This window comes from Dunckerocampus dactyliophorus, chromosome 16, assembly GCF_027744805.1.
Source record: "Dunckerocampus dactyliophorus isolate RoL2022-P2 chromosome 16, RoL_Ddac_1.1, whole genome shotgun sequence".
Classification (NCBI taxonomy): Eukaryota; Metazoa; Chordata; class Actinopteri; order Syngnathiformes; family Syngnathidae; genus Dunckerocampus; species Dunckerocampus dactyliophorus.
Window position 1 is genome coordinate 16,215,911 of NC_072834.1, and position 26,804 is coordinate 16,242,714.

The 26,804-nt window shown below is 42.5% G+C and overlaps 2 protein-coding genes across 4 annotated transcripts in view; one reads left to right on the top strand and one right to left on the bottom strand.

The window, feature by feature from the left end:
• Positions 1-432: 432 nt before the first annotated feature.
• On the bottom strand, positions 433-16,467 carry emsy (EMSY transcriptional repressor, BRCA2 interacting). Of its 2 annotated transcripts, none has more exons than XM_054754868.1 (20): positions 16,351-16,467; positions 14,446-14,554; positions 14,186-14,285; positions 14,036-14,110; positions 13,783-13,958; positions 10,035-10,190; positions 9,664-9,923; positions 9,377-9,593; positions 8,544-8,762; positions 8,325-8,474; positions 8,068-8,241; positions 6,191-6,327; positions 5,922-6,095; positions 5,648-5,852; positions 5,399-5,566; positions 5,098-5,256; positions 4,860-5,017; positions 4,308-4,781; positions 3,802-4,200; positions 433-2,305 (listed from the first exon to the last, which is right to left on the bottom strand). In XM_054754868.1, exons 2-20 carry the CDS (start codon positions 14,549-14,551, stop codon positions 2,123-2,125), a joined length of 3,690 nt encoding a protein of 1,229 aa, XP_054610843.1. In that variant the 5' UTR covers positions 14,552-14,554; positions 16,351-16,467; the 3' UTR covers positions 433-2,122. The 2 variants fall into 2 exon arrangements, with proteins under 2 accessions (XP_054610843.1, XP_054610842.1); XM_054754867.1 differs by lacking the exon at positions 16,351-16,467 and adding an exon at positions 15,027-15,287.
• arhgef12b (Rho guanine nucleotide exchange factor (GEF) 12b) overlaps positions 15,929-26,804 on the top strand; it is a 51,081-nt gene continuing 40,205 nt past the window's right edge. For both annotated transcript variants that reach the window (XM_054754865.1, XM_054754866.1), the window contains exon 1: positions 15,929-16,482. In XM_054754865.1, the coding sequence (XP_054610840.1) occupies positions 16,451-16,482 (32 nt within the window). In that variant the 5' untranslated portion in view covers positions 15,929-16,450. The remainder of the gene's footprint in view (positions 16,483-26,804) is intronic.

Genomic DNA, 26,804 nt, shown 5'->3' on the forward strand with positions numbered 1-26,804 from the left:
TGTATGTGTGTGTGCGCGTGCGTGTGTGTGTGCGTGTGAGAGCAAGAGAGCAGCTGGACTGATCCAACGTTTCCTCATTCCTTAGGAACTTTAACAGCAGGGCATTAAAAAAAGTGAGTAGATTGCAACATTTTGCATCATTGTCAATTATTCTATAACGGAAAAGAATACAAAAAAATGCTAAAAAAATATATATTTGATTTTCCAAATTAATTTTACAGAACGTAAGTCATATTGTTAAAAAAAGTTTTAAAGTATTTATCTTGGTCTTATTTTTTTAACTTCAGAAAAAATGCTGTTTTATTTTGTAATACTGTCTTTGGCAGACCTACGCAAATGAATTGTTTTCACATGATTTAGTCGTTCTGGTTATTAAAAACAATAAATAATAATTCCTCCCTTCATTTATTTTCCACATTATTTTTAATAACATTCCAAAGCAGTTGACTGAAAAGTTGCAACACAAGGAAAAGCAAAGTAATTATAAATATATTGTTTGAAGTAGTCCTGAGTAACTGTGACCTCCCCTGCCACAAACGTCTTGAATTGTGAATTGAATTGGATTTTTATCAGAGGTGAATGTTAATGAGGTATGAATGAATTTTAAAAATGTGGTATTTTAAAGGCGTAGTTGATTAAATGCCTGAGTCAGCAGAGAAAATGGGTATCACCCATCTAAACAAGCTGGGTGGGGGGTGGGCGCTAAGTCAGCATCAAGTTAAGCAGAGCCACATGTCTCGAGCTGGACGCCAACCAGTCGGAATCTTCAGGCCGGATGTGGATCACTTTCAAACGTGTGGAGGATAAAAGTCAGAGGAGTGTGCTGCAGGAAGGCATTAAAGTACTGCTTGGTTCAGATGTTATACACACTTTTTGCTAGTGGGGGTGGGGGGCTCAACATAAATTCCTCGAGGAGCAGTAAAGTCAAATACCCTCGAAATCGTGCAATTCAGAATTTCACTAAAATGATCAGGGGAAAATACGCACACGTCATTTTACGCAGAATAGAACTTGAACGAGTTAGCTCTGCGCAGTGTGCTATTTCCTCTACAATTTCAAAACAAGACAGGAAGTTACGCAAAATAAGTGGACATTTTACATCGGTTAGCTTTTCTTTTTGTCAAAATTGTCATGGATGCGTTGCTTCAAATTTTATGATTGTATTTTCTGAATGAATAAAAGCTATTTTGTGGAAAGGAAAAACATGTTTTGCATTTTTTTTTATTTCATTTTTTTTAATGGAAAAAAGTGTTGTGGATAAAAAGGGAAACCATGTATTTCCAAACTGTGTGCGTTTATCTAAAACAATTCTAAAAATTCTAATGATTCTGGATAAAAAGAGGGAAAACATGTATTTCCACATTGTGTGACTTGTTTTTCTTTTTATCTTAAAAAAAAAAAAGTCATTTTCTTGGTTTCCAACTTAAAAGGGAAAAAACTTGTACAGTATCACCAAATTTTGTAAACTCCCCCCCTCCCCCCTTTAATTAATCTAAAATTAAAATAATTTTTTCAGGTAAAGAGAAAAAAATGGAAATACACACGCCTTTCCCTCCTTACAATAAAAACAAAGAATATGAAGGGGGGTTTTCTACTCAGGACGATTTATTTTTTAGATTAAACGAATCCTCTCAATTTGTGTACTTTGAAAATGTATAAAAGGAAAGGCATAGATCAAACACTATGCAGTATTTCTAAGATGATCTCCATGATATATCTTACAAAAAATAATACATACATTAAGTCCTTCTTGTGAAACATCACATCATTGAGAATACACAATAATATGCATGTATGTATGTATGTATGTATGTATGTATCCGTGTATGTATCTTCTGGGACTACGTTAATCTTAATACCCCTCGTAGAAACGCAATGTCCTGCAAGTTCTATGAAAAGTTGATTCCATAGGAGAGTTACAAAGCTGCGGTGCCTTCTAAAAAGTTCATCAAGTCGCTTGGCAGAAAACATCAAGTCTTTAGTGAGGAACTCTGAAGGTGAAATGTCCACAAAAAGTGCAGTCCTATCAAACATGATGTTGTCCAATGTGGCACGTGGCTCCGCTTGGAGTCATTGTCGAATGCCTTGCATGCCACAGAAACTGTTATGAGTGTGTACGCGACTACGGCTGGTCAGGGGGGCTGGCGGAGACCGCCTCGTCGTTGCTGCTGTCCACTTCCTGTTCCATGGGGCTGTCTTCCTCCAGCTGCTGGCTGGTGTAGTTTGTGATCTCCAGGAAGCCACTGGGCTCCACCACAACGTTGGACTGGCTGGAGTCCGGCAGGATGGAGTACTGAGGGATCACCTGCATGCCAGGTAGAGATCTTATATACCGTGTTAGGACACTATGTGCCATATTGCCTATATCTAGTTCCACTTACGGTCCAATTTCTTCCCTTGCTACATCCAAATAGTTAAACTACGACGATGTTACCAAGACAGAACATTTTGGTTCAGTTTGGTTGCAGACGACCACAATGTACCCTACATGACACATGCATTAAAGTGGGAAAAGCTCAATGAGTGTTGTTGCACCTCCTAGTGGGGGATTGGTGCATTACCGTTTCATCAAATCATTGACTAGAAGGGTCATAAAGTCCTATCTTTTTTTTGTAAATAAAAAAAAAGGTGTGGGGGGGGCGGGATGTATCTCCAAGTTAATTATTTTATTTATTATACTATTATTTTTATCCAAAAAAAAAACAAAAGTAAGTTTGGTTGTATCTTCAACTTAACCCCTTTTTATGTAAAAAAAAAAAAAAAAAAAAAGCACTGTAATATTTTTGGCGGGATAAAAAAAGCAAAAAAACAGCATGTATGTCTGTGAAATGAAAAATGAAATTTAGTTTCTATGTAATCGGTCAAAAAAGTATTTTTTTTCCTGCTGTTTTGTGGATACTAAAAGAAAAGCATGTACACACGTCCCTCGTTTATAGCTGCTAAGTGGTTCCAGACCCGGCAGATAAATGGAATATTTTCGTAGTTGGAGCATAGGAAACCTGTTTATGACTTTCTAAATACTTTTTTTTAACCATTATTAGAGCCCTGTAGACATGAAATAACACCCCTACAGACATCTGTACACTATTATTATTCATTGTTTACGCCACACTGCAACTCCTATGCTGCAGGGACTTGAGACAGCCACTAGCTAGCAAGCTAATGAGATAACCAGTTTGCCTTGAATTTATTTCTTCTTAATAAGCCAATAACTTACCACTTCCACACAGAATGGGAGGACCTTTTTTCAATCTATCATGTCGGACATGCCATGGCTGACTTCAGGCAGTGTTAAGGTGATGTAATGTAAGGTAACGTTGCAATGTTTTGTGTCATTACTGCCGCCTAGTGACCAGAATGCGACACATCACTTGTATTTTAATGTTTTAACGAATAATAGTCCATAGTCTAACATGAAACAGCGATCATTTATTTATTTATTTCTGAAAAAACGTGATATAGTGAGGGAGCCATAAACGAACCTCGATATTGCAAGGGACGACTGTATCTCCAAATTTTATTTTGTATCTCCAAACCTCCAACAATTATACATAAAATATATTTTTGTCAACTTCACACTGAAAATATTTTTTTTTTTCGGATACGTTTTTAGGGGCTATAGATGCTTTTACGCTGTTTTGTTTTTATCGTCTTCATTTGTCAAACTAACAAGCAAACTACTCGATGAGCTAGGCTGTTGGGGAAAGGATCAATCAATAATATTCTTTAATACAAAATTAAAGCCTTAAAAGAAAATGTCTAATTTGCTGAAGTTTTCCCACTGTTTGGTAAAAGTCGTACCTCGATGACTTCCATGTCTCCTTTGCTGGGCTGCACGTGGCTGAACTGCTGCGCTTTGGAGTGGGCGTGATGATGCGCTGCTGCAGCCGCCGCTGCTGAGCTGCTGATGAACTGACCCGAGTCCAGCGTGCCCGAGACTCCCAGGACCTCTAGCTGTTTCCCTACGGGGGTGCAGTCGCTGGAGGAGTCCACCACCATGGGCTCGGTGCTGGGGTCGATCTCAGCCTCCATCATGGAGATCTTGAGGATGTCCGACACGGAGGTCTTGTCCGCCGGCGGGCCCGAGCTGGACTCCGGAATGACTTTGGCGACCGCCTCGCCACTAAAGACGGGCGATGGGTGATGAGTGCTGCCGAAGGTGATCTTGGTGACGGTGGCGCTCTGAGTGATGATTGGCTGCTGTGATGGAGGACATGGACTTTTCAATATCGTGAAAGTATCAAAAGAATTTTAGCCCCCTTCAAACGTTTAGTACACAGGAAGGTGAAAATGGAAGCCCATCTCACCTGGCTGGAGGCGGTCTTCTCTGCACTGACAGGGTGGTGCGCCTGCAGCGGAGGCGGGTGGGACATGGACGTGTGCAGAGGCCTGTGGTGGGATGTGGGCGCCTGCTGGAGCTTGGGCAGCTGCGGCGTCACTGGCAGCTTGATGGGCGTGCCTGGCGGCGTGACGGACCCCTGAGGTTTGGGCTGACTCTGCTCTCTGAGTTTGGGGAGTTTCTTGGTCAAATGGGGCGCGGCGGAAAAGGTTGCAGAGGAAGGCTGGCTGATTTGAGGTTTGCTCTGCAGTTGTGGTGGCGGCGGTGGCTGCTCGGTGTCCGGCCTGCTCACGACTGACGGCTGAGCGGCAGTGGCTGAGTGCTTGGCGCAGTCTGTTGCTGGCTGGCTGGTGGAGCGGTAAAACAAACCCGTCTGGGGGTCTAAAGTGTCGCCTTCCAGCTCACTGACCTCCAACACGGAGTCCGTTTTACCGTCAGGGGGCTACAAAAAAAGACAATGCCAGCCACTAATTGAACACGACAACACATACTTTAATTGAAAGTCACCGCTTCTCCTCACCCCGAGGCTGATGTGCGTTACTGTGGCTGCAGGCGGGGCGGCAGCTGGTTTGGTTACCGTGGTGATCTGGCTCTTGTAAGGCTTCCCCTGCTGCGGCTGCTGAGCGGAGGCCATGACCACGCTGTCTCCCGAGGACACGCCCACCTGGCTGACTTTACCTGGTGGAGCAATCAATCATGACGCAGGTGTCCAATCTGCCTATTTATGCTAGTAGGATGTGAAGGCACGAGGTGCAAACCTGCTGTGATGACGTCAGAGCCGGCTTCGGCCTCTGAGCTGGTCGGCCTGGAGGCTTCCGGGCTGGTTTTCTTCTCCTGGGCCAACTGAATGGGTACGGCCATCTGGCTCAAGTCGATGGTGTGCTGCCTGGTCTTGGACTCTTGGCCCTTTTCCTTCACTGTGGATATGTTAGCAACAATGTTCCATTTTTTAAAAAAAAGAAAAAAAGAATTGGCTATAGATGGCCACCGCCTACATTGGTTCAAGCTGTATTGTGTCCAAGGGTTGTTGAAGTAAATTATTGTATACCCAAGTCCCACCTGAGGTCTGCTGCAGTTCCAGCAGAGCTTTAATGGTGGACGTGGCAGACTGGGATTCGCCGGCAGACACTTCCTGATAGATGATAGTCGGGGTGGATTCTACCGCCACTTCCTGCTCGGTCCAATCGTGCTCTCTGGAGGACACCACGTGGAGCACAGGCTGGGAATCTTCAGGAAGGATGAAAAGGAGGACACAGAATGAACGCTAAGTTTCTCTCCCAACACAGAAGTCGAAGAACATCTTCCTACCGCTACTGTGGGACGTCTCGCCGACCGAGCTGCCGCTGCTGCTCTCCGTGAAGCCGCCGCTGTCGTCCTTGGCAGAAACATCCTGACCCACAACCTGCCCCACGTCAGCCGAGCGCGTCACCTGCTGAAGCGTCTCGGTGACCAGCTGCCGGGTCTGTTCGCTCACCACGGCGGCCTGGAACACTGGCTTGGGCTTGATGAGCACCTGGAAGCAAAACAAGTCACTCAATATTACATTTACATGATTATTATTACTTTACAGTTAGCCTCTCACCTGGGTCTTGCCTTGCTGGCCGTAGACAATCTTAGTCGGGATGATCTTGGTGGCGGTGGACTGCGAGCCAGAGCCCATGCCTTTGGGCTGGGTGACGATCATCTTGGTGATGGGCCTGGAGGTGGTGATGATGGCTGGTTTGGTACCCTGAACAGCCTGTAGGCTCTTCTCGCCCTGCCGACACACTCGGTGAGATACTCCAACATTGTGTAATAAATAACATCATCAAGAAAATGGGAGATCATGACAGTGTTCAGCGTTTGACTAACCCCTGCGTTCAACAGCGTGGTGACCACGTTCTTGCCGGGCAGCCCCTGAATGGTCGCTCCTTTGCCTGTGGTTTTCTGAACCACAATGACGTTGGGTTTGGACGTCATGGGGATGGTGGTGATCTTTGTTGTGGTGCCTGTTTGGGGGGGGGGGGACATCATTAGACATGTGAATAAATGCGGGGACCACTCTCGTGGCTCTGATGCAGCAGTCCTGCGGGACCGCCATGTGAAAGAATGTGCATTTTGTTCAGTGGATGCATTCTTGGCATGCGTTCAGGCCTGACTACAGTGAAACCTCGGTTAGCGGGTTTTTTGTTTAAGGTTAGAAAATTTACGCCAAAAATTGCGTACATTTTCCAGTTAGCGCACAATATGGCACGCGCTTGTTGAGTACAACTGTGTTCTTAAATGTATTTTTCAGCTTGCTAATACATGGAAACAGGAACCAAAAGTCAGCTCTGTCACCTGTCTATGATGTCATCAGCGGTTGACTCTGTAGTTCTTTGCTAACCAACACAGTTACACCACCAAGTGTTAACACAAAATTTTCCACCTTTTATAATCATAGTTTTACATGCATAAACTACATACAAATGAACATTTAAGGATACTTTTACCTTCATTGAAGACATGACTGTTGCCAAAGACACGATATGCAGCAAGAGCAACACGGACACCAAGTTGGTGTTTTGCTATGTGTTATTTCTTGAATTCAAACGCCTTTCTCACCTACTTTATGAAACTTCTGGCACTTCCAACTTTCTTTGGCTCTCTTTTGACTTATTTTGCAGCCGTGGTCAAAAGAAAAGCAGACACTTGAGGTAAGAAGCACTACTGAATTCAAGGAAAAACAGGAAGCTGGTGTCCGTGTTGATCTCACTCTACCACATCGTGTCTTTGTCAACAATCACATCTTCAGTGAAGTTAAAAGTAACCTTAATGTTCATTTATCCCTTTTACTCATCATTTACATGTATTGTATGCATTTTGAATTGTTTTCTGCATGTATAATTGTAAAACTAAAACTTTTTTTGGCTTTTTAGAACGAATTACAGTCGTCCCTCACTACTTTGCAGTTCAAACATCGCTCCCTCACTCTATTCCGGTTTTGCAAAAATGTATCAATAAATGATAGCTGTTTCGTGGTTGACTGTGGCCTATTATTAGTCAAAAAACATTGAAGACAAGTCATATGTAGTACTCTGGTCACTAGGCGTCAGTAATGTTACACTGATGAAACATTACCTTAACTTGCAACATGAAGTCAATCATGGATGCAGTCCAACATGACATAGTGAAAAAAAGTTATCCTCCCATCCTGTGTGGAAGTGGTACGTTTGTGGCTTCTTACTTTGTCCTTCTTCCTCCTTCCTGAGTGTAAAGGTGACTATGGCGTGTTATTTCATGTCTACAAGGCTCTAATCATGTTAAAAACTGTATTTAGAAGGTCATGAACAGGTTTTCTATGCTGTAACTGTGAAAATATTCCATTTATTAATATTAATATACTTCCCGGAAATTCGCTGTCGGGTCTGGAACCAATTAAGCGTGACAAGCGAGGGATGACTATGTTTGGATTGACATTATTTCTTATGGAAAAAATTGATTTGTCAGAGTAGGTTTTGTTTGGAGTTGGACCTTCTGGAACAGATTCCTCTGTAGTTTGCTGCTGTATGTACAGGTAAATGGAAAGAGATGAAGTCTGTGCAGGAGAAACGCAAAGAAATGACAAATGTTGGTGCCAATATTGCAATATGGCGACATACTGCATCCACAACAGACTGATGAAAAGTGAATGGAGGCTGGCAAAGCCAGAGTGGATCAGGTTAGCTCATAGCCTCGGGCTCTCTGCTGTTCCCAAGTTGCTGGCCTACCTGACACGATGTTACTGCTGATGATCTTCCCGCCCAGAGTGGCTAAGGACTTGGGCACCACCGTGATGATGCTCCCACTTGTGGTCTTGACATAGGTGGCGCCGCCGGCTGAGGTTGAGATTCTGGCACCGATGTTGGGAGTCATGGTTGGCCTCGTGTAGGTGGCCTGCGTAGCTGCCAACGAAACACAGCGCAGTGGTGTGCAGGTGTATCGCACGTTGTGCTCAGTTCTGAGGTTTAGGGTTAGATATACCAACCTGTGGGCTGAGTGACCAGTTTAGTGGTCATGATGGCTCCATTGCTACTGACGACCATGATGGGGGAGGAGCTGCTGCTGGACAGAGCCACCGATGATGGCTTGGGCAGGATTTTGCTAGGCTGAACCTGCTGAGTAATGATCTTCACTCCTGTACATGCAAAACGCGTTGTCACTATTGAAAGGACCAATTAAAATGGCAGCTTCTTGTTGGACCTACCAGACTCTTGCTTGATCTGAATGGTAGGCTTTGCACCTGGCGAGGTAGTGGCGCCACTCTGGGCCTGGCTCACGCTAGAAGTACCAATGGGCGAGGTCTGCAGCTGTTTGGGAGACTGCTGCTTGGGGAACTGGGTCAGGATCTGAGTCGAAGAGCCCACCAGGGTCTTTGGGGAGGGGAGCCTGGCTGAGGCTACTTTCACTCCTGCTGAGGCAGCACCTTGGGTAGAAAACATTGACAACATGCAACAAATTACAGGGTCTGCTGCCCCCAAGTGGTGCTACATACAGAGGTGAAAAAGTGTGCCCCCTTCCTGATTTCTTATTTTGCATGTTTGTCACACTTAAATGTTTCAGATCATCACACAAATTTCATCAGTGACAACACAACTGAACACAAAAAGGAGTTTTTCATTAAACATTTGATGATCAAGGGAGAAAAAAAGGCTCAACTTACAGTGCAGAGAGATGAGGGAGGTACAGCTCAAATCTAGTCTATATCAACATGAATGATATGGTTGTTTTCGATATCGTGCTTAAAGTAAATATCGATATTTTAAAAATATCCATATATCGCCCAGCCCCAAGGGCCATGCAGGTTTGGATTTTTTTCCCCTTAATAATAAACAGTTTCATTTAAAAACTGCATTTTGTGTTCAGTTGTGTTGTCACTGACTAATATTTACATTTGTTTGATGATCTTAAACATTAAAGAGTGACAAAACAGGCAAACAACAAAAAAAAAAAGAATAAATCAGGAAGAGGGCAAACACTTTTTCACACCACTGTATTATAAGCGCTTCTCTAGGAGGGTGAATCAGCTCGACGACTTACATGTGGAGACGGTGGACATGACCACCGAGGGCGTAGAGGACACCACCGTAGTGACGGCGACAGTGGTGGAGCTAGCCGGGAAGACCACTGTCTGTTTCTGGGTGGGCGTGGTCAGAATGGCGGTAGACCCCAGCTTGGACACGCCGGCGTTGTTGTGCGACTTGGACAGGATGTTGGGCACAAAGTTGGAGCTGGGGGACGTCGTCACGATGATCACCTGCTCAAAGGGAGAAAAAATTTGACGGTCAACAATTGTTTGACGTAAACGAGAAATCACCTGCCACTACCTTTTGCGTGGTGGCACTGGTGGTCTGGATGGTGGGCTTGGTGAAGGTAATCTTCACGGGTGACAGGTGGGGCGGCAGTGAGTTGGCGATGCTCTGCATGATGTTGCTCATCTTGGGGGAGCCGCTCACCGGCGCCACCATGTTCTTGGCGACGGGTGGCGACACTTTGGAGACCTCCTTCAGCATCACCGGAGATGAGCTTGACGAGTTGGTGCGCCTTCGCTTGCGTGGCTTTTCGTCTTCGTCCGAGCAGCTCACGCCTGGAAAATAAGACAAAAATCTCCAGTTACAGTACACACTCCAGTTTGCAAGTGGCTGATAATGACTATGAATGCATGGAGGGTGTCCTGGTTAAAAGTCATTCCGCTCACTTTTCACGTAGACGGTGCTTCCGCTGGGCAGCACCACCACACTGGAGGAGGGGCTGGGCGGCCGTGGGGATTTGGACGCTACGCCCATGGCGCCGCTGGTCGCTGTGGAGCTGGTGGAGGTGCACGTTGTGCTCGTGTAGGAGTAACACACAACCACTGTGAGGATGAGGAGGAGGAAAGGCGTGTCACTGACATATTGGGTGGAAAATTACCAGACTTTCCTTTTGTCAAAATTCTGTTGGACACTTGGAAAAAAATATCTATGAATATAAAAAGCAATGTATAAAATATTACTCAACATTTTTTTAAATATATAACATCTAAACATATTTTTTTGTCATTTTCTCCCACTTTTATTTGTGAATTGTACATAAAAAAGGTGCCATCTGTCATGTTTAGGTAAAGCAAAGGGGGGCGCTAGCGTTCAAACTTACTTACGTACCGCCTTCTTCCTGCTCAGAGCATGCAAGCCAGACCCCACGTCACACGCACACGCAGGGAAAGGTGATGACATGTTTCCTGAGACTGCGTGTATGTGTATGGGTACGTGCACACACACAGGACAGGCATGTGTGTGTGCAGTTGTGAGTGAGTGACAGCCATTAACACCACAAATCTCGTTCAGTTAAATAGGTAATTGTGACATTTTTTTGTATACTGTATTTTCACGACCATAAGGCACACTTAAGTCTTCAATTTTCTCCAAAATGGACGGGGCGCCTTATAATGTGGCATGCCTTATGTGTGCACCGCGTTCCAAAAGCTGTTAAAGTTGTTGTGTGACTTTGATGAGCGCTCCGCTTGATTTACTGGAAGCATCTCCTGCCAACACGCTGTTTATATAGACGAAAGGCGGACGTGACTGACGACAGCATGCGGACGTTAAAGAGGGAAAGGTGGGCGTGAAAGAGGACGCAAAAGGGACGCCCCCAGTAGGTAGTACATAGTACCAGTATGTGCATTGTGCAAACAACATCAATTTGGCTAAGGACCCTCGAAAATGCCACCTACAAAGAGACTGGTTAATGAAGCACAGTTTAAACTGCAAGCTATCAGTTACGCGGAGGAACATGGGAATCGAGCAGCCGCAAGAGAATTCAAGATCAACGAAACGGCGCCATCTATCAATCCGGGCAAGGACTACCGTGGCGCAGCAACTCCTACTGTGGTAAAAAAAAATTGCCAACAAAACACATCCAGCCCAACTACATCACCAACATGGACGACATGCCGGTCACTTTCGACATCCCGGTGAACCGCACTGTAGAGAAGAAGGGGACCAGCACGGTAGCGATGCATACAACAGAGCACAAGTAGTCGGCTTTTACCTGACCTGGCGTGTTTGATGGAGAACTTGCCCCGTTGTTCATTTGGGATACAGAAGATGAGGACTTTGATGGATTTGTGGATAAGGATTGATAAAAAATAACGTGAGTACATTGTTAAATACTTCAATAAAGTACAACCAAACTCAGTTTTGCTCCCGCAGCCTTTTTAAAAACATACGATAGCATGCATACTAGCGTATGTTTTAGCGTGCATGCATGTTAACTTATTGTAGCGTCGCTGGGAGCACGTCCTGTTCCCCAGCATGCTTTGCGGTACTGTTTTGGTGTAAATGCTGTTAAAGTTACATGTTTGAGCTACATAGTTATCAGTTATTGTTCTGCACAAATAGCGGTAGTGTCTTGTCTGTTTTTGTCTATCTGCTGCATTGCTGTGTGATGTTTTTAGTTGTGCACCATGACTGAGACATAGTTATCAGTCATTGTTCTGCACAAATAGCGGTAGTGTCTTGTCTGTTTTTGTCTATCTGCTGCGTTGCTGTGTTGTGCACCATAACTGAGACTGTTGTGTTGAGCGATGACCTTCCGCGATTTCCAGTGGTTTTGATAAACTGTGTGAGAGTTCCGTTCTTAATCTGCCCAAAGAAATAAAGTACAATCGCTTCCTCACTGACTCTTGAGCGCCCGTATGTTTGACTGCCTGCGCCCAATAATACGGTGTGCCTTATGTATGTGTTAAATACAGAAATAGCACCCGTAACTGAGACTCCGCCTTTTAATACGGTGTGCCTTATGGTTGCAAAAATACGGTCATCTGTTCTTTGAAACCATTATTAGTAACTATGCTAGTCTGGGGTAGTGTACTTATATTATTTGGGTACCAATCTTAACAATACTATATTTCCATTTGTTTGCTTTTTTTAATGTTTTTTTTGTTTGTTTTTTAAAGGTCAAAGACTTCTAAGACTGTGATGTCACATAGAATGGAGCCTAACGCTCTCTAGTGCTAGTGCTAGCCTTTCTTATGTTTTATTGTTATTATAATTATTTAGTGTTTCCATACAAAAACAAGCATAAATAGCAAAGCAAGGAAGAGCAGAGTGGAACTCTTAGGCTGGAATAGGTATGAAAAATCACACCTTAACCCAATATTACAGTAATTTAGTAAATTAGGGATGCTCCGATCAGGTTTTTATGCTGCTGATTTCGATACCGATCATCCAGGAGTGAAATCGGCCAATACCAATCACATGGATTAATTACACATTTATGATGAGTGCTATTGGCCAGGGGTGCTGTATAAAGGGGAAAAGTCAGGACAATTCGGGTAATTACTAATAACATTTGTAATTAATTAATGAGGGGGAGGGGGAAAACGTGTTTTTTTTCCATGGAACCCAGAATTCCTGGCTGCACCCCTGCTACTGGCATTATAATATGAAAAAAGGAACCATAAAACGACCTTAATTTAGACAAAAACATTTTTGCTTATTTTTTAAGAGAACATGTATCACTCGTGAAACCTACAGAGGATGAGACGCCTTCTTTAAGGAGACTTTAAATGTGCGAGGACATTGGTGGAGCTCTAGCAGGACTTCCACGTAAGTGAGAGAGCACTCTGCGAACCCGGTGTCTTCCACTGCTGAGGAAGGCTGGTCATCTCGTCGGATGAATTCAATTACTTTTGGGGTTATTAGCAGAGCCTTTTGACTGTCACACACATTCGGGGAATGTTGTCCACATGGCTGCGTCACACCATGAGCCTGGAAAACTCACCAGACGCCGTCAAGTGTTTATTCTTCAAATGCCGTATTGAATTAAAGCTTTTTAACGTGCTACACCCGCAAGATCATTTTCGTGGCACGTGTTGGCAGTTAAGTTCCACGCGGCAGACATTATGTTTTTGCTTCGAAGGAAAGTGGGGGGACGACGCTGCCCAAGCTGTTAGATAGGGCAAGACACTGCACTGCATGAAAGGATTGCTGCGGACTGCAATAGTACTAGCCACAGGTGATTGAAAGGCATTTATCTGCATATGCTGATCACGTGATTTTTCAAGGGAATCGGGCGATACTGATCGGTGGCCGAACGATCAGAGCATCCCTAGTTTAAATACATGTGGAATACAAATGAATGAGGTTTTCATGCAAACTATAAATATATCCACTAGGCTGCTTTGAGATTCTGACATGTTCATATCTCGAAAAGAAAAATATACTTACGTAACCTTGCTTGTGCATTTTAATTTAGGTCTGAACCTCAGTTGTGATTTTTGCAGGTGTTTTTTCTCGTCAGAAAACATAAAAAAATACACATCCACAAATCCCCAAATTACTGGATCATAAGCTATATTATTTTTTTGAATTAATTCATTTTAAAATTAATTTAAAAATTGCTACTATTTTTCAGACTTAATAATAAATGCAAATATTCTTGATGATCACACAGGAGTGCTGACCTACCTTCTTTGTTCCCTGTTTCAGCTGGCAACAGAAGGGAGGCATTCTGATTGGCTGTGGCGCTGGCGACTGCGTTAGCGGTCACCGTGAAAGCCGTCTGAGGGACCAGCCTTGGCATCAGCGGAACGAGCCGGCGTCCCTCGATGGCCCACTCGGACGAGCTGTTTGGACCCGCCATGCTGAAACACAACGTGAGTCGCAATTTTTTGTATTTCAGTCAATGGCTTGGCACACCGGACGGTGGTGAAACACTCACTGGTACGCAATGGTGCAGAGGCGCTCATCATTGACGGCCCTGCGAACCTCTGCACGGTGCCGCTCTGTCGAGATGCTGCAAAGAAGATAAAGCAGTGTTTACACCCAGAAGTGTTTTTCTCCATCACGTGGACATGCCAGGCATAATTACCCGAGGATCTTTGTCAGTTCTCCCAGCAGATCCTTCTTGTCTTTTGTCAAGTCGCCTTGAGCTCGCAGGGCACTGATGACACTGGCGTAAGCTTCCAGCTCTGGAAAGCGCAGATATACACAATCATCATCAATATCATCGTTACAGCTTACATTAACATTATTCCAAATATATTGCCACGATGCATAGAAGACAAAAAACATTAGGTTTGGCCAGTGTTTGTTTTGGGGATTTGGGAAGTAATGCTAACTAAAACTTACCAAGTTTCCGAAGTATCCTTTTGCACTCATCCCTGCCAAGGTCGAGGATAGTGGGCCATACCACCGGCATGGTACCAGTCAGCACCGGTTTCTCCAGCTGAATCATGAGCTGTAACAACAATAATGCAACATACATTTTGTAGGCTGCATCTTGCAAACATAGTTGCCTTGCTATTATTACTTCTAGTTAAACACTAACAGTGATTATTTGTGCAATGCTATTGTAATTGCATGCAAACTATGCTGCCACGAAAAAGATATTTAACGCCACAAAAAATGTAAACATGCATGTTTTTAAAGTATGCAAAAATACTCGATAATCAGCTCGTGTAAATTCTGACAATGCAACGGCAAACAGGTCTTGGCTATGGGTGTGTTGCATTCTATTACTATCTGGCCATTTGTAACACAAAAGGCCACGGAAACGCTTGGCTTTGCATGCAGAGACAATGACATCTCGTTGGGAAAAACTTAATCAGAGTAACTTCGAATGCGCAAAGCATTTTGGAAAGAATGGTTGAAAAAAAAAGACTCTGCAGAGAATGACGTTAGCTTAGCCCGTTAGCCTGCCAATGTCTTACCTTCCGTTAGCAGGGAAAACTCAAGGCCTCGGGAACGTTAAAAAAACACAAATCCAAACGCCCATAGCTGAATATTACATTTTATCTAGGCTACCACATAATATTGTAAACGGATCAAGAAAAAATGTGCCAAAAAAGAGTTTAAACGTCCGAGTCTTGCTAATGCTGTGCCAATGTTTACGTTGTCTGCTAGCTGAGGTTAGCCTGGATGGATGGGCGGCTTCTTCGTGGGAAATGTTGGTCCCGTGGTGCATATTCGGACCAGTTGGTTAAGTGCTGCCATCTGTAGGCGATGAATAATAATGCAGCTCTAAAAAAGAAAAAAAAGGCTGATCGTGTTTCATTCAAGCACACACTTATCGTGAGATGGAACATCTTTTCATTAACAGACATATTTGTTATTCGCACTCATAATTGTGTTTATTGGTGTTGTTACCAACATTCCGAGGTTAAAACAAAACATTCCCTCGAGTACATTGTATTGTCTGGTCCACAGGATTACGAGGGGTATTTGAACGCAACATATACCCGGTAGAGTTGGACAATACTGCAAATATTGGTGTCGATCCGAGGTCAAGTAAATACCGATATCTTTTTTTTTTTTTACTTGTCATTGAATAATTATGTGATTTTGCCTTTAATTTTTTGTTCCTGATTATAATTAGAGTAAAACACAGGACACAAATTTTAGTTATAATATGTTTATTAACACACTTGTGTTAACAATATGTTTTTGGCTCTCTGTTAGCATTATATAAATATATACAATATATTTGAACAACACAACTATAAAACAGATAAAAATAAACGGAGAGGTGAAAAATATCGATCCCATTTCTCCTCTATCTATTCGATACTGACACGACCTTAATATCGGTATTATCGATATTTGTATCGATTCGCCCACCCTATCTGTGGCGAGGGGAAGAGGACAGAAGAAGCAAAGTATTTCCTTTTCTATTTGCATGAATGTGTAGTTGCAAACAAATGGATGACAAAGCAAAAGGAATAACACCAGGGTGATGCTGATGACAAAGGACAAAATAGTGGTCCGAGGATAACTTTGGATTCGAGACGCTTTGTGATAACACGGTGTCATGACGGAACACTTTCCCACGGAAAAAAAAGATACACCCATCTCGAAGTTGTAAGGAAAGTACAATTCCGGAGTTTTTTCCTTTACGGGTGCAGCCAAAGACTGGGAGTATGGAATAAGATCCAAAGGGAAAAACGGCAATTCCACAGAGGAGCGGCATTTTTTTTCAACAGGAAACACTCCCAGAAAAGTATAACGGAGTAAATGTTTTTGGGTGGACGCACTTACCTACAGGATTTGAGGAGCTAGAATAACACTCGATAAGTAAAACGGCCCAGTAAAAATGTTATTCGGGTGAAGAAGTTGGTGAAATCGCCAGGGAAGCCCAATGAGTGGGACGCAGTCAACACTCACTGATAGGTAGGTCCCTATTTACCATTATTGCATAATGACTATTGCGGAAGGGAACGGTGTGAAAGTTAAATTACTGGCAAATGTGTGTGTACTGGCCTCATGCTGTGTACACGGAATAAACAAGAGTGCTGTTATTGACTGTAGGAAGTGTCTAAACACTTTCAAGCCATAAATACTTTTGCTCAGCTTGGTAGGCAGCTTTAAATTTGCATGTTTGTGAACAGAGTCTGTAACATGTTCCCCTGTGTGTGACATCCCCGCTTTAGTTTTACCTCGAGCCCCCCAAACAGGGATGTCCAAACATTTTCTGCGGTAGAATTTTGTGTTATTATTAGTTATTGGTATAAACATTCCAAGCCTTTTCTCTTTGCATTTTGACTTTGTGCTGTATTTTCTTAATTTTTGCTATTTTTTTTGTTTAATGTTATTTTTTATAATGTGCCGCCGACTAATAAAAAAGGAGCTGTGGGCTGCAAAAAGGTCCTCATGCCACATTGTGGACACCCCTGCCATAACAGACACACAAATATACACATCTGAACTAACAAAACTCTAATAGACAGACGGAAACACATATTCATTGAAAAATATGGTTATCATTGTGTACACTAGTGTAGCTGTTTTTCATCACATTTCAGATGCAGATTCTGCATTGCATCTGCATATATAGTACATAGTTTAAAGTTAAATTGTCAGAAATATAATTGTTTGCTCACATTTTCTTTCTAAAAAGTGTAATGATAAACAACATAGAATGGTATGAGCTAATGGTCTTCTGAGTACTACAATTTGTTGGCACATACAGGAAACAACTCTGGCAAGACCCAAATGAGTCCCATTTAAAGCTTAATTGTGTGGCTTCCACTCCCACGTAAAGCAGTGGAGTGTTTCACACAGGATTTTCCCTCTGTGGAGAAAACTGAAAGTCACGCTTGGCTGCCGTAGTGCATCAAGAGATTTGATTTCCTGACCTTGTGCAGCAATGGGGCTTTCTAAGCAGACTTCACTTGGTTATTATGATATTCTGTCCACAAGCTGATGCCAAGAAAGAGAAGATTATGGAAATAGTACAGAATGTTGGCACTGGGCTTCAAGAGGCATGGGGCAGATATGAATCATCTTATTAAGTGGCATAATGGCACTGGTACGACTGAAATTAACAACTGATCCTCATCTCTGGAAGTGCTCGGAGCTGTGGTTGGATGCATTGTGGGATTTTTCTTCTGAATCCTGATTCAATTCTCCCCATGGGATATCATGAAAATGGAATTTCTGTTCCTCAAAACACCTATATCAACTCTACAGGCAACGTTTTCATTCCTTTTCTACACCTGACCCTATGTAGGGGTGAGCTGGAGCCTATCCCAGTAGTTTTGGGCAGGAGGTAGGTTGAATGTTGTGAATTAGGATCCCCATTAGCTTCAGCAGAGCCTTTGCTATTTGTGGGGTCCACCACCACAACAACTTCAACAATGTGACTATATAACATAACTGACAAGTTGAAATGATGTCTAGAACCCTCACATTTCTGCATTTTATGTTATCTTTTTATGGAACAACACTAAAGAAACAGCACTTTGATGCAACATACAGTAGTCAGTGTACAGCTTGGATAATACTTGTAGTGTACATTTACTGTCCCCTCAAAATAAATCAACACACACCCTAAACCGCTGGCAATAAAAGTGAGTACACCCAAATTGATTGGGATACTGCCCTGCCACTCACTTCACCAAGGGAGAGCATCATGCTCTGCTTCAGATTGTCATAATACATGCTGGTATTACTGTTTCCCTCAATGAAGTGCGCTCCCCAGTGACAGCAGCACTCATGCAGCCCCATACCATGACACTGCTCCATGCTTGACTGTAGATGAGACACACTTGCCTTTGTACTCCTCACCTGGTTGCTACCACACGCACTTGACACCATCTGAAGCAAAAAGGTTTATATTGATCTCTTCAGAGCACAAAACATGTCCAATTAACACAGCTTAACGTAAGGGTGTTCAGTGTTCCCTCGTTTAACGCCGGGGTTAGGTTTAAAAAAATACCAGCGTTAAGTGAAATCCGTGTAGTAAAAGTAGATTTTTAAAAAAATGTTTTTTCGTTCATTATATATATTTTTTTGTTTACAGGATATGTTTTTTTGTTTACAGGATATGTTTTTTTGTGTACAGGATATGTTTTTTCATTTATTATAAGTTTCTTTCATTTACAGGATATGTTTTTTTTGTTTATTATACATGTTTTAAGGCTGTAAAACCCCTCACCACAGACTTTACACACTTTTCTCAGACATGAGAAACTATATACGTTGCGCTTATAGAGGGCTTTGAAAGCGCGGATCACGACTTGGTCCATGGGCTGAATCAGCGATGCAGTGTTTCCAAAATAAGCCTGTCTCATCCATATTAAAAAGTCCCTTTTGCATCCTAAAATTGATTGCTGCTGTAGTCCTTATGTTATTTTCCTCCTTTTTCATGGTACAAACTAAAGATTCATTGATTCCGTAATGGCGCCCTGCAGCTGCGTAAGTTCTACCTTCCTTCAGCATGTCCAGAATTCCAAGTTTTTATGCAATGGTTCGCATCTTCCTCTGCCTTTTGAGTGCAACTGCAGGTGCCTTTGTCGGGGCATAGCGTTTCATCGACATCGTGAGTTTTGTCGGGGAGAAAATTTGCAAACATACAGCACTAAAGAGCCACAGTGCTAGCAATCGAACAGTTACCGGTTTGTAAATTAGGCAAGCTATACTGTACAGCAGTGATCCCCAACCCCCGGGCCGTGGCCCGGTACCGGGCCGTGGGTCATTTGGTATCGGGCTGCACAGAAAGAAAAAATAATTTCCATTATTTAATTTTTTTATGCTTTATTTTGAAAAGTGTCCGGATTCTCTCTGTTACATCCGTCTCACTTGACGGCTGTCCATTGTGCGTGTGCTAACTTTATCTCATGTCGCACAGATAGACTACTACTGTATTTTTACCATTTTTCTTTCACCTCATATTTGGTGTCAAATGCTGATACTATGTGGGAATGCATAAAGGTAAGTTTTGATGACTTATTGAGTGCTAATGTGCACATTTGTCTTAAGTTAATTCATGCTAGCACACTGCCTTTTACCACACACGTCAAACAGCCATGTAATCATCTCTCTGGAAAAACTTGGCTGGAAGTTGAAGTGGTGGATGGTGGGTCAGCATTCATTTTGTGCTTTTAATTTGATGTTATTCATGTCTTAGTTTTACACAATACATAATAAATAAGATAAATTAGATTGCTATAATGTACGAAACAAATTTTTACAGAGCTTGGTGTCCACTCATGTTCACAATCACTGCTGGACATGACATAGCTAGTGGGATTAGGACACGCTAGCTGTCAATTACGAGAAACATTCACACCTGTGGATGTTTTTGGACTGAGGGAGCACACTACAAGTGCAAAAAGAAGTTAACTACCACATACTAACAATACATTGCTTGCACGTAAGTGTAACTTTGAAGATGCTTTTAGCTATGTTGTACTGAGAAGCCATGTACCACATTCCTATGTTGCAGTAATTTCCGGTACTGTGGTTGTCATCACAAAGTGTTTCCAGGATGCTTGCGAGAATGTTGCTGCAGGTGGTGAAGATGGCTTCACGGCTGGCATCCGCTGTCTGGAACTGATGTCCATTTTTGTGAACTTCCCTTGCCATCCATCTCCAAGTGTTCTCAACTTGATTTAAATCAGGGGAACACGCAGGATGGTCCAAAATAGTGACATGATTCCTCTGAAACGAGTCCTTTGTCAGACAGACATTGTGAAGTGCAGCGTTGTCCTGTTGAAAAAGCCAGTCGTCATCACACAGTCGAGGGTCTTCAGTCATGAGGGATGCCCCCTGCAACATCTCCACATAGCCCGCTGCCGTTGACGCCCCTGCACAACCTGAAGCTCCATTGTTCCATTGAAAGAGAAAGCAGCCCAGATCATGATGGCGCCCCCTTCACTGTGTGTGGAAAACATCTCAGATGGGACCTGCTTGTCATGCCAGTAACGTTGGAATGACAAGCTATAAGGACCGTCAAGGTTCCATTTTTTTTTCATCAGAGAATAAGTGACTTGTTTGTCAAATTCCAAACGGGCAAGACCTTTTAAAGACGTTTTTTTCTTCTTCAAGTCTTCTCTCGCAAATGCTGTCTGATGTTTATTGGACTGCACTCGGCACCAGTAACAACCTTCATTTGGGCCGAGGACCGTCCTGTGTCTTGACGGACATCTAGTCGGACCACCCGCCTCAGGGCCGGTAATACTTTTTTGGGTCTACCACTTGACTTTTTTGTTCCATAGCCCTCAGGATCTTTCTGAGTGACTTACTGCGCCCACCCTCAGGAGAGAGGCCTTGTTTATGCAGCTCAACAATGCAACCGTGTTCAAAGAGAAAGCTTTTTTGCCTTTGCCATCAAGAGATGACAAATTGCTCACTCAAAATTTTTTGGTTCTCACTCCCATTTCTTCTTTTTGCATTTTGAAGCTCTACTTAGAACGTCCTTAAGATCCACCAGTGCAAAATGCAAATTATTGCAATTTTTCAACTAGTCTTATATATTCAGGAGTGTATATCTTATAATGATACATTTGAGTTTTTAGAATATGCAGAATTAAAAAAAACAAGCTGTGGGCCAAAAATGGCCCGCAGTCTGCAATTTCAATACCGCTGCTGTAGATGAAGTTTTGAGTGCCGTCATGCAAGGTGGTCATTAAACTGTTTTTACCGTATTTCTCCTGAAAAATCAAATTCCAAATTGTACAAAAATGGTGGAATCGGCCTTCTGTGCCTTCTGTTTGTGTTTGCATACCATCATTTTTCCGCGTCTTGCAGAACTTTTCCCTCATTGTCTTCTATTTTACTCCAAGAGCAGGAAAGGTTGTGTTGCCTGGCAACAGCGGTGCCAACTTGGACGTTTTTCAAGGCTTTTCTCCGAGGAAAGAATCCTCTCTCTTTAAACATCTGTGATATTTTACTGTCTGGTGTGAGAACCTCCCAGCATGTTCTTCTTCTTCTGTCTTTTAAAAGTAAAAACTTGTGCACAAAGACTCAACTCCTTTAGCAGAGTCAACTGGAGCCCCCTCCCCTCCCTTGGCCTGTTATCGTTACAATAACATTACACTCCTCAAAGTTAATTGATGAGATGCGGAAACATGGCAGCCGTTCTTAAAATAGAATGCTTAAAATAAGAAAATAAATAGAAGCGGCCAGTTTGCCATTGTTGTTTTAATCTGCAGGGATAGCGGCAGGGGTCTAAGCAGGAGAAGACAGGCTATGATTGACAAACGCTCAAAAACTAATAAGTAATTATTCTTTGACCCTTTGGTGAGCTACTCTTAGGCTATGTTCATGCAGCAGGGTAAGATGCCCAATTCAGATTTTTTGTTTAAATCCGATTTTTTTAATGTGGTCATTCACATTACCAAACAAATGCAACTTGTTAATGTGAACGCAAAGTGCCTGGAAAGTGACGTGCATGCGCATTTCTTTGTGTTTCCGGAAGTAAAGATTGCTGCAGTGTGTGTTCCAGTGATGTGCGATACCATTGATTTAATTTCCGATCCAACACTGGGTAAAATTCAGGCTGGTATCGGCTATACCATCCGATACGATGTGCAAATTCACCTAATGTGTCTGGTAAATTTTAAAAAGTAGTGTACAGTATTTCAAATCATAGCATAAAGAATACTAGACATCATAGTCATTTATTCATTTATTTTAAACCCTGAAGTACATTGAGGTAGCAGGCTGATTTACAGTATAGCCAAGCTAATATACAACAGAAAAAACAAAGGACAAAATCAAATATCTGAAGAATCAAAAGTATCACTATTTTGATTTCAGGATGCGTTTAGAGCATGGTATCGGAAGTGACGATATTTCTGTATCGATCCGCACATTACTAGCGCGCTCTCCTTAAAGCGTTTGTGGCAATTTCAAGGTTTTTGTGCAACGGGACTCAGTATTTTCTCAACCAAATGATTCCGTGTAGGAGATTAAGACGAAAAACGCACGAATTTTGGCTGCGGCGGTTCTTAGACAACCTGCTGCCACATCTGTTTAAACGTGCGTTGTGTGTTGAGACGTTGACGAGAGCTGTTTCACTAGCACCTTTTAAAAATAATTTTCGGATGAGAGGAAAAACTTTTGCCTACATCGGTGTGTACCTTTATCCAAGTCTTGCACGATAAACCACGCCTTTCGATGACTGCCTACATTGGTGAGTACTTTTTAAAGTCTTGGTAAGCACGGCAATACGCGCCTTTCGATGCCGTATAGGTCGGAAATATGCGACCTGACCGTCGTATCGCACACATATCAAATTTATATCCACATACGAATGAGGCCTGAGTCACATATGAAAAAAGTTCGACAGAGGTGAGCAAAAAATGAGCAAAAAAAATCGGAACTGGCCTGCAGTGTGAACATAGCCAAAATCCGCTGGCGAGCTAGGAGACCCCTGGATAGTATCACCATCATAAAGCTGGACACACTACGTGTTTATGTTCATTAAACAACCACACACAAGTAGTTTAAAAAGAAAATGTCGCTGTGGTAAAAAGTCATATTTGGAGTCAGAAGACCAGAAGCTAGGCGGATAACTTACCTGTATAGCTACTAGCTAGCAGGCTGCCACTAGTGACAGCTAGGCAAAGCGTGTAAAGAAAGATGCAAGAAAAGTCGAAAGTCGAACACCAATAGGTTTGCCAAGGGAGTCATCAAACACGCTGGCATCTGTAGCCTGTGTCAAGCTGTCAAACTGAAACTTTTGAGGTTTTACAGACTAATGTTGATTCTTGTGGCAAAACGGGACCTAGTGCATCCCTTGTCGGCTAAATATGAGTGTTGGCAACCTTACACGACACAGCACACATGCACATTCATGTCACGTTTGTGTTGTCATGACATGAATTGTCAAGTCGCCACCGCACAGCGATCGTTTTTTGTGATCGGATTGGAAAGGCATCCATCGGCATATGCCGCTCACGTGTTTTTTTTACGCAAATCGGCCGATACTAATCGGTGGGCGAGCGATCGAAGCATCCTTTGTTAGAAGTTCCTTGTTGTGTTTTTCTGGGCAGCCCACTTTCTGCGGTGGCTATTGTCTCATTGATGTTTTGTAATGGTGGCTTTAATTGGCTTCACACTAATATTACCCAATATAGTAGACATAATAAGAGTTAAAAAGCCATTTAAGACATAAATAAAACTCCTCTTTGTGTGTGTCACAGTAAATGTCTTCCCTACTGGACCTTAGTGGCGGGCGGACAGATGTGTAGAGGACAGGAAGTGGCGTCAGAGGTTCAGAGTTGAGTTTTAGATTGTCGTGGGTTATGGCCCCAACAGTAGCCCGTGTTATTATGATCATGTTATTATTATTGTGCCTGTTGTGAAATAATTCAAACTTGCAATAAATAACTTCTGGCGATTACTCCTGGTCCTTGTCATTGACACTTAGTGGCCACTGGAGAATACTACATTCACAATGTGCAATGCTTCTTCTGCCTTGTATTTGTATTTAAGTTCATTTAGTTAGTTCGTTTAGCCATTTTTATGCTTGAAAACTGCTTAATTTAGGCCAAGAATAAGTCCAATTCGCCAAATTACTTGCATTTTTTTGACAAATGATAGGCCTTACTCAACGCCGAAACAGCGATCACTTATTACGTAATACTTTGTGAAAAAATGTCATAGCGTAAGGGCGCGATGTTCGAACCGCAATGCAGCGAGGGGCGACTGCATCTCATATTTCACTACCTTCCTCTGTTAGATCTTGGTAGTTGAAAGGGGGGGTACCTAATGAAGTGCCCTGTGTGTGCCTTTGCCTCTAAACAGCATTATTCTTGCTAATTGAGCACTTACTTTAATAAATGTAGTTGAAGGAAAATGGATTAAATCATGAAAGACTCATTGGTTTATTCCTTTTTCAAACAAAGACGTATAGAGTCCAGCCAGGCCTCATGTGGACCCCACTGCTGCTCTTGTTGGTCTTTGTCCAACAGTTTTGCTGATCTGTTGTGATTAGCCACCCTTCCAGCCTCCCGTACAAACCCAAACCCACCTCCCACCCGCCCCACCTCTGCACCCAACCCTGACGGGAAGGGCTGACATCACTTTTAAACAATGTCTGTCGGCCGCTGGCCTTTCCTGGACGACACAGGCGACCCAGCAGCGCAAGATGGCGGCCGCTTGGACCTTCTTTGCACTGAGAATAGTACACATAGTAGAAACCTTTGCCAACTATCCTAATTTGGATTTCTGTATTTTTTTTTGTGGTTTGACCACATAATTGTAGCAGTGGTGATAAATCAACATGAAGCAAACACAAACAGCCAGTGGTTTGGTCCGCAACATATCAGAAAAGAGGCCATCACTGTTTTCCAAAGTCAAAGTTGACGTGTGTGAATATCTTGTTTTGCCTACGGCACGTCGGTCTGCTTTCATGGATGACTTAGGAAATTAAAAAATATTCACATTTTACATGCTGAAATCAGAGGATATTTACCGTAAATTCCAGACTGCACCTGAATATAACCTCACCCACCAAATTTAAAGAGGGGGAAAAAAAAGGTTGCACGTGCTGTATATAGGTCGCACATAAGCGGCAGGTGCCCATAACATGGGATATTTACACAGAAAGACACACTATAAACCTTGCAATCCTACCTACAGTCGGTGTTCCCAGCATCACTTGCTAGTTCAACAGCTGCCGCGGTCCGAACAGTTCAAGCAGAAGCTGTAGTAATTCTACACTTGAATTTAAATTTAAGATTTGTCAGATCAAAACATAATCACTGCATGAGACTTCAAAATGTGATATCAGCGTCCACTTCACTAGTCCAATTCACTTCTTCCTGAATCTGCACTCTAAGCATTATGAGAACTGGAGTTCTTTTAGCCATAAATTAGCCACATCATTGTTTAAACGCAGGGTTCCAAATGTGTGAAAAAAGTATTTTGTAATCTGGAATTTATGGAAATTGAATATCGAAATAGTTGTCGATTAATAGGATAATCGATGAATTATGGAATCATCGATTAACTGTTGCAGCTCCACACTTCAGGAAGTACACTCTGTATATACTGTATTTGAAAAAATGCGAGTGAGATGCCCATAAAAATTGGAATTTTTGACGCCCTGATAAATCCTGGATTATGCTGTTGCATGGAGGCGCCACCGTACACTACGCCGGCTCACTCCTCCCCCACCAAATCCTTCTGCTAGCTTGACGTTCCTCTCTCTTTAATTGCTATGGTTCACTTGTGACAAAAGAAGCTAACAAGCTAAATGCAGAGAAGCACAATCAGAGTCACAGTTTAACCTTTAGCATGGTCATCAAAAAGTTTTTATTTTTTTTACCAAAAATCTGAAATCTACTGACCGGAAATGACGATAGCAATATTTACCTGCTTCTTCTTCTTCTTCTTCTCTCTTTTTTAATGTTTAATTGCACTCTAGGATTATTATCACCAGTCTTTGGCTCGCCCGACAAAATATCTGCCAGCATCTTTTTCTTCATTCTCCCCCCCTCCCTCCAAAAAAAAGTTATGACTTTTTTTGTACCTCCCACTTGAAATGAGATGGACATTATTTTAGTCCCTCCCCTTCTGTACATAGGCAAAATGGCGGCTATTGAGGGTGGTTAGTAGGGATGAGCAAGTACACCACTATCTGTATCTGTATCCGTATCTGTATTTGTTCACCCATCTAAATGACCTGTATCCGTATCTGTACTCGGAGTGGGCGGGGCATAAACCAGAAGTGGGCGTGCTTAACCGGAAACGGGTGAGGCTTAAATCGGTACATTATTTTAAGTCTGAAATTGACATGTATTGATCAGAAGTAGCTATATTTATTATTTAGATATATGTGTACTGTGTATGTGTACAGTATGTGTGTGTTTACAAGGACCTTATATTCTTTGTATATTTAGAAAGAGTTAGTGGTAGGTGAATTTGCAAATGTAATTGTTACATTGAAGTATAATCATTATAAAATAAGTCTTGGATAATGTTTGGTCTTGTCTTGATTGATATTGGCTAGTGGAAAAAAGGATACCAAAACCTGTCAGGAATATCATAGTTTTAGTGTAATTGCATCTTCTAAAATGATTTTCAGTGTAAAATGATTGAAGTGCTGTTTTCAAAATACGCACACAATTTCTGCTACACGCATAATACTGACCAAGTACAGGAACTTTGGAAATCTAATAACAACTGTTACCCTTCGGGTCTGCCGCCAATTTACGCTTGTTAATTAGCATGGGAAGCAAACTAGCCTATATATCAGGGGT

What these genes read in the sequence shown, in the direction of transcription:
- emsy (XM_054754868.1), bottom strand. Translation starts at nt 14,551, where the DNA reads ATGATTCAGCTGGAGAAACCGGTGCTGACTGGTACCATGCCGGTGGTA. An exon ending in ACTGGTCACTCAGCCCACAG is followed by an intron (nt 8,242 to 8,324) that starts GTTGGTATATCT and finishes TTTCGTTGGCAG; the next exon opens with CTACGCAGGCCACCTACACG. An exon ending in GAGACATGGAAGTCATCGAG is followed by an intron (nt 2,306 to 3,801) that starts GTACGACTTTTA and finishes CCTGGCATGCAG; the next exon opens with GTGATCCCTCAGTACTCCAT.